The sequence below is a fragment of the Buteo buteo genome, chromosome 21 (genome assembly GCF_964188355.1).
Source record: "Buteo buteo chromosome 21, bButBut1.hap1.1, whole genome shotgun sequence".
NCBI lineage: Eukaryota > Metazoa > Chordata > Aves > Accipitriformes > Accipitridae > Buteo > Buteo buteo.
The window spans coordinates 17,838,797-17,853,068 of NC_134191.1; the positions used below are offsets into that span (position 1 = coordinate 17,838,797).

Below are 14,272 nucleotides of genomic sequence, written 5' to 3' on the forward strand. Positions count from 1 at the left end.
TGTGGTCTTCCCTGGGGAAACCAGGGCGAGGGCCAGGCAAGGGCTTGCTGAGCCGAATTGGGGCGGTTTTGCCCCGGTTGGGGGGAGTTGCAGAGCTGTTCCATTACAAAAGGTTGAGGGTGAGCCGGGGCCCCCCATTCTCCTGCCCTCTGTTTTAATTAATAAAGCTGCTGCAACCCTCGGGGGGCTGGGGCTAACGAGGCTGCCCCCGTGCCGGGCTGGGAGCAGGGATGAGGCCGGTGGCGATGGAGCGCTGCAGGAGAAGCCACCAGCTCCTCTGCTCCTTCCCCTCCATCCAGCGTGGGGGTGCGGGGGGAAATCCAAGGCTTTTGGGAGGGGGGACACCTGCCTGTGCACCGAGGCTTCCTGGGGAAGCCTGTGTGGATTCTCTGATGTCTCATAGGGCCACGTCCTCTGACCCTGCAGCCCTGGGGGAGGCTGGCGTGGGAGCAGCGTGGGTACCGCGGGGTCCCGCTTTCTGGCCAGGGTCCCCGCTCGGGGTGCGGGTGAGCGGGCACCTTTGCAGGCAGGCGGCGGTGCGTCCCCGCTGCCCTGTCCCCTGCCCTGTGGGTGCACCGAGGCTGCGTGCAGCATCCCGTGCCCCCCCCCCCCCCCGATCCTGCTCAGCCCCCTTCCCCAACCGGCCTGGTGTCCCCAGCTTGCCTGACTGCTGAGATGGGACCCAAGAGCCGGGTGCTTGCTGGATGCTTGGAGATCGCCCCACGCTGAGCATCCTTCTTGGGGGACAGGCCTGCGTGCTCTCTCCTACCCCTCCAGGAGGGCAAGGTGGGGGGACCCCAGTTTCCCCCCACTTGCTCCCCATCCTCCAGGGATGAGCCGGAGAGGCTGGGAGGGTTACTTCTTTTTTTTTTTTGGGGGGGGGGGAGCTGCAGCAAAGCCCAAACCACCGGTGGCAAGCAACGATTTGGGGGTGTGCGGAGCTCTCGGTGCTCCCGTCCTGGGGGGGTCCGGGGCCATCCCGCCCCGCACGACACCCCCCGCGCATCCCCGCCGCCCCGGAGGATGGTGGTGGTGGCGGGGGGGGGGGGGGGGGGATGGCGGGGCCGGGGCGGGCCGGGGCGGGCCGGGGGCGGTCGGATGGCGGTCCCATAAAAGCTCGGGGCCACCGGCAGCCCCGGGAGCGGCGGCGGGATGCGGGCGGCGGTGCCGGTGTCGGTGATGTGCTGGCTGGGGGCTGCGCTGCTGGCGGCGGGGCGCAGCCTGCCCCGGCTCCGCCTGCCCTACCGCGGTGAGACGGGCCGGGGGCACCTGCTGCGGGGGGGGTGCGTGGGTGGGGGGGGGGTGTCCTCAGCTCCCCACTCCCCAGCGTCCGGGTGGGGGCTTGGGGACCCTCCGCCGTGGGCGCCGAGCCCAAAGTGCGGGTTTCTGTTTGTTTGTTTGTGTTTTTTTTTTTTGGGGGGGGGGGGGCACCTTGCGCTGGAGGCTGGGGTTTTGGTGGGTGGCTGCTCTGCACCCGCTCCCCCCTCCCCTTTCCACTCGGGACGTGGGGGGGCCGAGGAGGAGGAGGAGGGGGGAGAGCCGGGTGTTGGGCGGCTGCCGGGGGAGCGGGGGGGATGCGCCGCCGGGCTCCGCGCCAGCCCCGCCGCTTCCCACGCGGGATCGTCTCCCACGTAGAGCGGGGGGAAACTGAGGCACGGCGCTGTTCGGGCACCGGCACGCTCTGGCGTGTGGGTTGAGTGGGTGCTGCGATGCGTGGGTGTTCCCCCGGCGTGGGCATCCCCGTGGGTGCTCAGCATCCTGCCCGCGGCTGGGTGGGAGCCGGGCGGACCCCCAGCTGCCCGGCAGGTCCCCTGGGTGCCGCTCAGCCCGGGCACCCTCCGTGGCCCACCGAGCAGGGTGCCAGGGGTGCTGGGGTGCCAAGGGGGACCCTCAGGGTGCTGCGCTGGGAGTGCTTGCTTTTAATTAAAACTCTCCCTGTGATCCTGCTCTGGCTCGCTGCACCCCCAGCTCTGCCAGCTTAATCCAGGGGCTGCTTCCAGCCAAACTTGACAGAGGAGTCTGGAGCGCCCCAATCTTCTCCATCTTGCCTAAAAGCAATGAACCTGCTCTAAAAAAAAATTAAAATGAAATAAATTGCATAATGCATCTCTTCCCTCTTACCAAAGCGGGGAAAGGCATGGGGCAGCCCAGCTCTCGGAGAGCCCCGGGAGCTGTGGAGCACGTCCCTGTGCTGGGGAAAAAAGCTGCCGTCTGCCCTTGTGCTGCCCGGGTTGGGGGTCCCCTGGCCCTCGGCCGCGGGCTGGCTGCATCCCTGGCTCCGTCCCAGGACAGAGTGGGTGGCCCCAAGGGCTCCCTCCCTGTTGAAAGGGGGAAACTGAGGCACGCAGTGGCCCCCGCTTACCCTGGGAGGCAGCAGGCGTCCGGGATGGCTCCTGGCTCTGCCCTGTGGTGGGATCCCGTGTCTTCAGGTTGGGCTTGGCAGCAGGGCTAGGAGGTTTAGGGGTCCCGGCAGAGCTTGGTTGTAGGGCTCGGGGTCTGGCTTGGCCTCTGATCCACTCCAGCGTGGTCTGGCTGTGCCGTGCTCTTTCCCAGGTGTGAGGGGCTCCCTGGGGCCGGGTGGGCTCCTCGGCCTCCCGTGGGGAGCGAGCAACCTTTTGAAGCTTTTTTTTCTTTTTAAGCTGATTATTCTGTTCCTATTCCAAATTGGAAACAGAAACTGAATTTCCCGTGAAACAAATTCTGCCACCGCCTTCTCCCTGGGGGGAAGAAAAAGAAAATGAAAATTTCAATTAAAACCATTAGAAGCCTCTGAAATGAAAACTGGGGCGAACTGAAGCTGCTTGCACTTAACTCTTTGGCCTGGGCTGCGCGTGGCTGGTGGCTCTGGCTGCGCGGCGACGTTTGAGGGGGTGATAGGGGAAGGTGTCGTGCTGTGAGTGCAGGGGTGGCCGCGTCCCCAGCTCTCCCTCTCACTTCAAGCTACTCTTTTCTTTTTGTTTTGACTTCCAGCAGTGGCTTGTATAAGAAAGGGAAGAGCATTTTGCTGCTGCGTGCACCAGGACCATCGCAGCACAGCCCAGTGCCCTCCAAGCTCTCTGCAGCCCCTCCTGAGGAACTCCCCCACTTGGGGGTGGCTCCTATGGGACCCCTCCCTGGGGGTAAAGGGGTCCCAGGGGTGGATAGGGCATGGCAGGGTGCTGCTCCCTGGGGAGATGAAGCCAGGGGTGGGGGGGGAAAGGGAAGGCGCCCCGAGCCGGTGTAACCCGAGGCGCAGGAGGAATTTGCCAGGGCTGGGGGAGAAGGGGAAGCCTTGCCTGAAACAATAAAAGGAGCCCGACGGCTTTGCCAATGTTATTCTGAGCTGGGAAAATATTATTGCTGGGCAAGAATAGAAGGAGACGACAGCGTTTTCCTGGGCTGAGCCTGGCGATACAGGAGGACCTGAGATGTTGGGAGGGCACAGGGAGGAGGGTACCCCCGGGGAGATGGGGCTGGAGGGGCCCTTAGTGCCTGGTGCCAGCTCTGCTTGCAGGCACAGGGTTCTTCCCAGTGAGCGGGGAGCTGCTGGGGCTGTATCCCTCCGTGCTGCCAACATCGCCAGTTAGGGCACTGGGACTGCCCTTGAGTGACTTGGTGGGGATGGGAGACATGTGTGATGGGGTGGAGGTGGCTGTGTGTCCCCCCCCCCGGGGATGGAGCTCATCTCCCTTGCAGGGACGTCCCAGAAGAGGCATTTCCCACTAGGATGGGGGCATTGCGCCGCTGGCCACCTCCTCCTTGGAGGTGACAATTGTCCCCCCACCAAGAGCAGGGCTTGGTACCCCAGTGTCTTGGGCTGCTGGCAGCTGAGCCTGTCCCAGTGCCACCTCCCCTCTCACGGGGACATGTGTGGGGGATGCTCTGGCTGGGGGTTTCCCTGGGGTCAGCGGCGGCGGCTGGCAGCCTTCCTTGGTGGAGGGTGTCTGGGGACATGGCTGTGCTCATCAATGGTGCTTTGTCCTCCTCCTCCTCCACCTGGCGGTCACGGTGGCCTGGCCTGGGGTCAGGGCAGTTGCTGGGACAGAGTTTCAGAGCCCGGTGAAGCTGAGCCATTCCCTCTTGCCCTCTCCCTCTGCGGCAGCTGGGTGGGCGCCGCTGTGCCGGGGTTTTCGGCTTACTGACCCCGAAAGTTATTTCCCACCAGGAACTAGTCACGCCGCTGCTCCCGTGGCGCCGTCACCACGAGGGTCCCCTCGGCATCCCATGGGATTCAGGCTTGGAGTTGCTTTGGGAGCCTGGACCGTCAGACCCTGTTGCTTTGGGATGTGATGTCCACCCCAGGGACACAGCGGCCCCATGCCGGTGCCTCTCCCCAAGTGTGGTCCTCATACCGTGGCAGGGAGGAAGCCTCCCCAACAGTGAGGTCTGGTGGCGGTCGCAGTGGGCTTTGTGTGCCGGTTTCCGCATGGCACTGGCTGGGTGCCGGCTATTGTGTCCCCAGCTGGCACCCGGGGCGGGGGCAGGACCCACTTTCTGCCCACCCTCACCACCCTCCCGGGCTCGGCGCAAGCCCAGCCTGGGGCTGACGGCACGGCACAGCCTTTGCCAGGCTCTCGTGCACCCCGACTCACTGTGGTAAGAGTCCGGGGTGGTTCAGCCGAACCTTGCTGGGGGCAACCTTGCCTGGGACCCTGCTGGCTCTGCAGCTTTGTGTTTGGCTGGGAGGGAGAGCAGCACCCCGGGCAGGGTGAGGCTGGGATGCCCGCACCTCTGGGAAGGGATGGAGATGGATGCTGCTGCCCGCAGCAGCTCGGAGCAGCTCTTCTGCTGGCCCCAGGACGGCTCTGCAATACTCAGAAGCAGCAGTTCGGAGGGATCCTCCTGCCTCTGTGCCCATCGCAGCCCTCCGGTCGCCCCCTTGAAAAAGCCAGGACCCCTTGGTGCTGCCACCAGGGTGGGGGGGTCTGAGGATCCTTTCACATTTCCCAAGCAGGGGTGAAGGGTGTTCAGGGGGCTGCGAGCCCGCACGGCGCCTGCGGTTGTGTTGCCCCTCTCCGTTTTTCATTGCCGCGATGCCCCTTTGCCGCAGCACCCTCTGACAACTGCGGCCCCAGGTGGGGGGGGTCCTGGGGGTGTGAGAGAGCACTTAGCTGTGGGACGTTATCCATCGCTTTTCCCTCCTGTCCTCGTGTTGGGTGACAGCTTGAGGCCCCGGGGCTGTGCTGTCCCCGTAGGGTGGGTTGTGAGCTGGGCGGGCTGGAGACCCCAGCGTGCGCAGCAAATGGAGGGATGTGGCTGGGGGCCACCGGGGAGCAGGACATCCCCCAGGCTTGAGGCGAGCACTTGTGCCGGTGGCTGGGAGGGGACCTTTGAAGTGAGCAGTGATTACAGGTCTTCGGGGCCAGGATGGCTCCTTCTGATGCTTCCCTCCCTCCCTGGCAGAGCTTTTGGGCACCAACCGCTCCGTCCTTTTCTTCGGCCACCAAGGCTTCCTGGGCTTCCGCTCCCTGTACCTGGATGAGTACCGTGACCGGCTCTTCATCGGAGGGAAGGATGTGCTCTACTCCCTGCTCCTGGACGGGGCCGGCGCAGACACCAAGGAGGTGAGCTGGGTCCTGCTGAGCACCCCGGGGTCTCCGTCCCCACCCTGGCCCCTGTGCACTCCTCGCCCCTCTGGGCGGACGGTGCCCAACCGAGCCAGGTGAAGTCACCCTGAAATAAGACCTGCCATGGGGATGTCCCCATCTCAAGCACCCTGAAATGCATCCAAAAACTTGTACTGCCTGGCAAAGGTGGGCTGGCCGTGCTGGCTGGAGGGCAATTAGCTGGCAATTAGTCATGACTGGCACCCTAGGACACCAGTGGTGCAGTCCACCAGTGATTCCTGGGTGCCTAGTGGGGTCTCAGACCCCACTCTTCTAAAAAGCTGCCATCGGGAAAGCAAGTGCTCCCCATCCCCATCTGGGCATCCCCTTCATGGACCAAATGTACTGCTGAATGCCTGTAGAGACAAGGAGCTAAAAGTATCCATCGTTGCAACGAGCTGTGCCAGGGCTCGGCTGGCAAAGCCCCCAGACCTCTCCAAGCCTCTAGGTGGGAGAGGTGACGGACTAGAGCGATGAAGCTGAGCGGTGATTCCCCTCCTCCTTCATCCTCTCTTCTTCAAATTCTTGGTTGTTAAACATGGTTCTGGGCCGTTTCTAGCAGAAGAAAGCAGAGAAGGAAATTAAGTGCCCCTTGGCGTGCTGGGTCACTGCGATGGGGTCAAGGGCTTGTGTACCCAAGCTGCCCTTAGTCCAAAAGCTGCCGAGGGCTGGGGGGGACTCGGGCTCCATCGCTCCCTGCTGTCCCCCAGCACCCTTTCCCCAGGCCACCCACAAGTCCACCCCCTTCCAGTCTGGCTCCAGCCATCCCAGCGTGACCACTCAAGCCCAGCCTGGCTGTGGGCTGTGACCGCTGGGGTGCATCTCCTCAGGAGGAAGGGTCCTTCCCTGGGTTGCAGGGTGGGAGGCCTGGGCTGGGTGGGCTCTGTCGGTCCCTCTCTCTGTCCCTCTCTCCATCCCCATGCCGTCGGCAGCCTGGGGATGTGTATTTGCAAAGCTGGATCCCTGCTGTCCCCCTCCCTGCTCCAACAGGTCCTTTGTGTTTTCAGATCTACTGGCCGCCCCTCCCTGGGCAGACGGAGGAGTGTTTTCGGAAGGGGAAGGACCCAGGGGTGAGTCTCACCCCATGCGTGCTCTGCCCTGAGCTGGGGGGGGTCCCCTTGTGCCCCTGTGCCAGCCAGCTCTCCCCCCGCCGGGGCTGTGCTGTGTCACCCCCCCGGAGACGGCCTCATGGGGCTCGCAGGCCAGTTAACGCTGGGGCAGAGCAAGGGACCATCCTGGTGCATGAGGGAAACTGAGGCAGGGAGTGGGTGACCCAGCCTGGCTATGCGAGACGCTTGCTCCGGGCTCTGGAAATCCTGTCTCCGGGGCTCTGCTCAGCCCCGCGGCCGCAGGGCAGTGGGCAGTGTGCCCCAAAGGTGGCTGCACCGAGCGGGCAGGGACAGCCGGGCTCCGAGACCTGAGCTCAGAGGAACCAAAAGCCCCGTGCCGTGCTCCAGACCCCAGCGACGTGGTCTGGCCCACCCTGGCCATCCCTGAGGGTGCGAAATCTGTAACTCGCTCAGGTTCAGCGACCTCACTCCCCAAACCTCACCCCTCTTTGCATCCCCCCTGCCCCAATATGAAACAGGACTGTGGCAGGGAGAAAGTCCCCGAGGCTCCCCTGGCCCAGACGAATTGCTCCCAGGAGTCTCCATCCCGCTCTGTGTGTTTATTTTACAAGCTCTCACCGACAGATGCAAGCCGGGGCAGGCTCAATTTTTTATTTTTCTTGAACGTATATTTTTTTTTTAACTTGCTATTTTAGAGGCTTTTTGCAAAGGGAAAATAAACAGCGGGGAGGCTGGGAACCCCCGGGGCAGCTCGGTGGCGGTGTTCCCAGCAGATGAGGGGCCTCGTGTCCCGCCGTGTTGGGGGGGGCTGATGGGGGGCAGGCAGGGCTGGCGCTGGCTGGGGGGAGCCGCCGAGCTAACGGTAGTGATGCCTGAGTGGGAGAAGGATGGGAGCCCTTTTCCAGTGGGAACTGCCAGGAGACACAGCGCAAGGTCAGAGGCGGCAGGTCTGCGTCCCCAAGGGCGTCACTGCTACTGGTCCCCAGTAGAAGGGGACAATCCCAGACAGCAGCGATGGGGGCTGTCCTGGAGACAGCCGAGGATGCCCGTGGGTATCCGTCTCCGTCTCCCGCGTTTCCTCCTTTTGTTTCATCGTCTGCGCAAGCAGGAACACGACAGGGAAGGACGTCCCTGCATCTGGTCACGTCCTGGGCCCCAGGAAGAGGAGGGTCCCCAGGGGTTTGGGGCTGGGTGTAGGAGCTGCAACTGGGAGCTTGCTGGGCAGGTGACCTTGCTTCCCCAGTCAGCGTGGGCTGTGTGATGGGGTGAGCACACGGGTGCCCATGGGCAGGAGATGCCCAGGTGCTGGCTGGATCACGTGTGGTTCTCCTGGGGATGCTCTCAGTGGCAGGAGGACCAGTAAAAAGCCCCATTCTTTTGCAAAGGGCTGGGGTCCACCCAGATGAATTCTGTGCAAGCCCTGTCAGTGGGTACAAACTGCCGTCTCACACCCCTGGCACCGGGCTAAAGGCAGAGAGCCTGGGTGCAGCCCAGGGAGCCAGGGCTGGGGCTCACCCATCGTCGCAGGGTCCCAGGCAGAGGCAGGGAGCTGTGGGTGGGCGAAGCACCGAGCCCCCCATGACCCTTCCCCTCCCCTGCTGTCCCCTCAGACCGACTGCGCCAACTACATCCGTGTGCTGCACCCCTACAACCGAACACACTTGCTGGCCTGCGGGACGGGTGCCTTCCACCCTGTCTGCGCCTTCGTCTACGTGGGGCACCGTGGCGAGGTAGGGCAGCAGCACGGTGGGGTGCCCGTCCTGAGCATCCCCGGCGGGACACCGCTGGGAGGTAGATCCCCATCATCTGCCTCCCTCCTGGGGGGCTTCAGGACTGTGTGGGGATGCTGGCTGTGGTGTTTGACCCACGCTGAATACTTGGCGGCGGGGGTCAGGCATCAGCTCCCTGTTGCCCCTTTGCCCTTGCGCTATTGCCTCCCCAGCTCCCCCACCCTTCTGGCCTGGCATCGCCTTTCCAGACGTGTCCCCTGGGGCTGGTGTTCTGCCAGGGGCTGCAGCGTGGGTGGCGTTTCCTCCTCTCCCAGCTCGCTGCTCATAAATCAGGTTGGCCGGGGTGGAAAGGCAGGGCCCCCTGTTCCCTCCTCACAGCCTGGCGCCGTGCAGGCAGCAGGAGCCCTGCCCATACCCCAATGCCTCCGGCCAGGCTGATGGACAAGCGGTGGGGCCGGCGGGTCCCTTCAGTTGCTGCACATTCTCATAGGATTAGACTTGCCTCAAAAAGCACAGATCCCGCTTCCAGACGGTCCCTTTGGGAGCGCTGGGGCTGCGGATGCGTGCGGCGAGGCGTCTGCAAGCCGGGCAGGGACCGGCGCCAGCCCCTGTATGCCCAGGCACAGCCCCACTGCCGGGGCATGGCTGGAGGCTCACCTGCCTGCTCCCTGCCTGCTCCCCCTCGCCCAGCACACCTTCAGCCTGGATCCCACCAGCGTGGAGACCGGCCGGGGCAGGTGCCCGCACGAGCCCAGCCGTGCCTTCGCCAGCACTGTCATCGGTGGGTTTTTTTCCTTGGGAACTGAGAGCCTTTGGGGTGCCGGGACCGGGGACGGTCCCCGTGCCAGCTGGGGCCGGGTCTCAGCCCCGCGGCGGGGTGTTTTTGCCAGGCGGGGAGCTGTACACCGGCCTCACCGCAGATTTCTTGGGACGCGATCCCGGCATCTTCCGCAGCATGGGGACCCGCTCTGCCTTGCGCACCGAAGTGGACCAGCGCTTACTCAACGGTAACAGCTCACCTCTGCCCCTCCATCCCCCCCGGATGGGCTCATGCTGGGGACCATGAGCCTTGCGGTGGCCGGGGCATCTGCTGGCCATGGTGAGGCATCCCTCATGCCAGGTACGAGCAGGGAAAGGTACCGGGGCAGCAGGGTCTGGGGGTTGTCCTGGCTGGCATCCGGCCCCAGCGTGGTGTGGGGGTCTGGAGGCAGTGGCTGTGCCCTCTTGCCACACCTGACATGGCCAACTTTTGCTCGTAGATCCCAAATTTGTGGCAGCCCACTTGATCCCAGACAACGATGACCGGGACAATGACAAAGCCTATTTCTTCTTCACGGAGAAGGTGATGGAGGCAGACAGCAAGGAGCACACCATTGTCAGCCGGGTGGCGCGGGTCTGTGTGGTAAGTTGCTGGTGGGGACTGCAGGGGACAGGGATGCACCAAGTCACAGCAGTGGCTCTGATGCTCTCTGTCCCTGCAGAACGATGCTGGTGGCCAGAGGGTGCTGGTGAACAAGTGGAGTACCTTCAACAAAGCCCGGTTGGTGTGCTCTGTCCCTGGCCCTGGTGGCATCGACACCCATTTTGATGAGCTGGGTAAGGGATACATGGAGCTGGGGACCTCACCAGGGCTGGTCCCTTAGTCGGTGGCTTCAGGAAGCCCCTGGGCTTCCAGGAGAAACCCCATGGTTTCATCCCCAGAGGATGTCTTCTTGCTGAGGACAAAGGATGGGAAGAGCCCGGAGATCTACGCTCTCTTCAGCACCATCAGGTGGGTGGTCCAGCTCCAGCCTCTGCAGATACCCAGCTGCAGCCACCCACGACCTGCCCAGTCACCATCCCCACGTGGCTGCTGGCTGCTCCTCAACCTCTGCCAGCTCTGCCCTGGTCCATACGGAGATGTCGGTTCTCCCATGCCCCCCACCAACGCCGCAGGCACTGAGCATGGCCCTGCTCACGCCATTCACCGTCCCCTTTCAGCCATGTCTTCCAGGGCTCCGCTGTCTGTGTGTACCGCATGGCCGACATCCGAGAGGTCTTCAATGGGCCCTTCGCCCACCGGGAGACCCCCCACCACCAGTGGGGTGCCTACGAGAGCAGGGTGCCCTACCCACGGCCAGGCGTGGTGAGCAACTCCCTGGAGCTCCGGGTCCCCACTGCTCCTCCAATTGCTCTTCGGGGAGGAGGGGGGGCAATCCCCCATCTTCTCACCTGCCGGGATGGGCTCCCTACGGGATCCACCCCGGGACACCTTGGTCTGGCAAAGGGGTGGAGAAGATGCATCCCAAATGGGAAGGCGGGGAGGGACCCAAAGCAGTTCTGCGGGTGATGGAGGGATGGGTGCCGGGGTGGTCGGGCTGACCTGGTCCCTTCTTGTCCCCACAGTGTCCCAGTAAGACCACCAACCAGCCCCGGCAGCAGTACGGCACCACCAAGGACTTCCCTGACGAGGTGCTGCACTTTGCCCGCGCTCACCCCCTCATGTACAAGCCCGTGTACCCCCGGCACCGCCGGCCCCTCCTAGTGAAGACCAACCTGCCCCACCGCCTGCGCCAGCTCGTGGTGGACCGGGTGGAGGCCGAGGACGGGCAGCACGACGTCCTCTTCCTCGGGACGGGTGAGCAGCAGGAGCGGTGTGCAGGAAGAAACCCTGGCGCTGGCGCTGCCAGCGGGCACGCCGATGGGGTGTGCAATGGCAGGGTGCTCACACCTCCATCCTCCTCTTCCTCCTCCCCGCAGACGCAGGCTCAGTGCTGAAGGTGGTGGTCCTGCAGAAGACAAGCTTGGCCACGACCGAGGAAGTCGTCCTGGAGGAGCTGCAGGTTTTTAAGGTGCTCTTTGCTGTCCTGCTTGCAAGGGAGGGGGGCAGTGGGGTGGGCTTAGGTTGGGGACACACGTAGGGATGGAGGCTCAGGGCTGTCACGGTGTTGTTGGGCATTGGGAAGTCTCAGGGCTGTGAGGGCAGTGGGTGGCTGGGGGTGTCCCCCCCAAGCGCCCCCCCAAAGCCCTGGCGGCTCTGAATGAGCCAGGGTCTCCACGGCGAGGTTTTCACCACCCTCGTGTCTGCTCTCCTCCTCTGCAGGCACCTGTACCCATCACCCAGATGGAGATCTCCGTCAAGCGGGTGAGTACGGACACGGCTCGGCCACGGGGCTGGGGACAGGGCAGGTGACACAGGAGGGACTGAGCTGTTGTCACCAGCCTCTCAAAGCCCACACGGTGCTTGCCCCGGGGGGGGTCCCTGGGCGCCATGCCCGCAGGGGCTGCCAGCATCACCATGTCCGTGCCGTTTCCCCAGCAAACGCTCTACGTGGGTTCCAGCCTGGGGGTGGCCCAGGTACGGCTGCACCAGTGCGAGACCTACGGCACGGCTTGTGCTGAATGCTGCCTGGCCAGGGATCCCTACTGCGCCTGGGACGGCACCGCCTGCACCCGCTACCAGCCCTCTGGCAAGCGCCGCTATCGCCGCCAGAACGTCCGCCACAGCAACCCTGTGCACCAGTGTCTGGACCAGAACCTGACTGGTGAGGGACTGGGGGGGGCCCACAGGGCTGAGGGACTCACCCAGGTGCCCCGAGACGTGCCAGCATCCACAGCCCTCGGCGGGCAGAGGGGCTTGCGGCCATCCCAGGTGGGCTGGGGTACCCTCATCTCCCTGTCCTGTAGACCGAGGGGTGCCCCAAGAGAAGGTGGGTGCTGCTGGGGCTGGGGTCTGTCTCCAGGGAGAGGGAGAGAAGGGGACTGAAGCTACATGGTGGCCCAGGGGCTGACACCCAGGCATGTGGAAGCCTGTCTCTGCCTTCCCTGTGAGCCTGTCTGTCTTTGCCCCAGTGGATGATTTTGAGAGCGTTGAGGAGAAGGTGCTTTATGGGGCAGAGGACAACAGCACCTTCCTGGAGTGCGTGCCCCGGTCCCCACAGGCCAGCGTGCAGTGGTTTGTCCAGAGACCCCCCGATGAGCAGCGGGACGAGGTGAGGCTCTCCCTGCACCTTCCTTGCTCCCCTTGTGAGGACACGGGCGGGATGTGGGGCCAGACCCAGACCCCCCCCCCAACCTCCCGGTGGCTGACAGGTGAAGACAGATGAGCGGATCCTGCAGACGGAGCAAGGGCTGCTCTTCCGCAAGCTGCACCGCCACGATGCCGGCGTCTACTACTGCAAAACGCTGGAGCACGGCTTCACCCAGACGGTGGCCAAGACGGCCTTGGAGGTGATTGCCAGTGAGCAGCTGGCACACACCTTGCCCCGGGAGCGGGGGGATGAGTCCCCACGCCTGCCTTGCCCCTCGCCCTGGATGGTGCCTCAGGCTCCCAAAACTTGGTTCAAGGATATCATGCACCTCATCAGCTCCCAAAACCTGCGGCGAGTGGAGGAGTACTGCGCCCGCCTCTGGTGTGGCAGCCGCCCCCACCACCGCAAGAACAAGCTGGCCCAGGCCAAGCACGCACTGGCCGGCGTGGACATGGGCAAGAAGGGACGGACGGCCAAACCCCACGGCGAGAGGAACCGCGTGCCCCGGCAAGCGGCAGCCACTTAGAGAGGGCAGGATAATGGACGTGGGGTAGCCGTGGGCAAGGACCAGCTCCCCATGCTGCTGGCAGCCCTGGGGACCTCCTGCCCTGGCGGGTGGATTGCAGCGGCACCAGCTCGGTCCCCCCCCGGCTGCGGTGATGGGATGCCAGGCCCAGCTCCTGGGCAGGTCCCTGTCACCCTCGGTGGCTGCAGGGCCACCTCCAAAATGGGCGGTGTGGTGGGACGCATTGGCCCCCCCTTACTCTTGCTGGGAGCTGCGGCAGGTGCGAGGCCACGGTCACTGGGGCGGGTTGGGGCTCGGCACGTGCGGTGCCACCGCTGTGCCATCACCCCAGGGAGCTTGCTGGCTGGCTTTCTCCACAAATAAAGGGGCCGAGCGCGGCGCCGCGGGGAGCGGCTGACAGCTCCAGGCTCTTTCCATGCCAGCACAGGGCCTGGGGAAGATGACGCCTGCACTCACGGAGTGGGGGGAAAAGTGAGCATCACCCCAAAAAGCCTCTGTGTCCAGGATGAGCCCTGTCATCCGCTGCGCCTGGGGAGCCAGAGCCGGGCCATGCCACCCAGGGCATACCCTGGGGGACGGGGCTCCTTCTGACCTTCCCTGTGGCGCCAGGACACACTCAGCAGTGCCAGCCTGTGTCTGGGTGCAGCTCCCCCCTTCCCCTCCATCCCCACCCCAGCCACTGACCGTTTTAGGGCTGGGCAGGGTCGGGGAGGAAAGTAAACGGCTGTGGGCAGGTTAGACCCGTTCCTGGGTAAACACAGGAGAGGCACCTATGCCACCGCCATCACTGTGCCCGGGCAAGAGTGGGGACATGCAGAAGAAGGTGGCCCCAGCACAGTTTTAGGGGGCTGCACCCCAGCCCAGGTGTGTTTCTGGTGGTGGGTGGCCCAAGGCTGGTTTGGGGGGGCTGGTGGATCTAAACCAGCACCCAGGGCCTCCCCTAAATGCAGGGGTTTGGGGGGGTAGGTGCATGGAGAGCACCCCCAGGCTGCCAGCACCATCCCGGGCTGCCGGCAAGGTGCTCGCTTGCTTTCCTCGCACAACATGAGCTCACTCGCCTCACCCGGTCAGCCTGGGGTGATAAAGATCTCCCCCTTCCTGAGGCAGGGCAGCCCCACACAATGGTGTGAACCGCGGCCCTGCAGGGACGGGCATTGTTCCGAGGCAGAGGAACGGGAAAGAAAAATAATAATAATAATTAAACCCCCTAAATAGCTCATGCAAAGCCAGGTGATGATATCATCACTCCTCCCTCTGTGTGTGTGTGTGTTTGTGCTGCAGCCGCGGTGCCTTTGATGGGAGCAAAGTCCCGCGGCAGCACTGCCCTGTCCCACGGCGTGCCTGTAGAGAT

General features: G+C 64.3%; 1 protein-coding gene across 1 annotated transcript; it reads left to right on the forward strand.

Annotated features, from left to right (window-relative positions):
* Positions 1 to 898: 898 nt before the first annotated feature.
* On the forward strand, positions 899 to 14,145 carry SEMA3G (semaphorin 3G). Its single transcript, XM_075052874.1, has 16 exons — positions 899 to 1,249; positions 5,383 to 5,543; positions 6,593 to 6,655; positions 8,266 to 8,385; positions 9,076 to 9,166; positions 9,276 to 9,392; positions 9,645 to 9,787; positions 9,867 to 9,981; positions 10,087 to 10,156; positions 10,366 to 10,510; positions 10,771 to 11,002; positions 11,125 to 11,216; positions 11,468 to 11,509; positions 11,684 to 11,909; positions 12,217 to 12,356; positions 12,457 to 14,145. Exons 1-16 carry the CDS (start codon positions 1,153 to 1,155, stop codon positions 12,919 to 12,921), a joined length of 2,319 nt encoding a protein of 772 aa, XP_074908975.1. The 5' UTR covers positions 899 to 1,152; the 3' UTR covers positions 12,922 to 14,145.
* Positions 14,146 to 14,272: the final 127 nt, after the last annotated feature.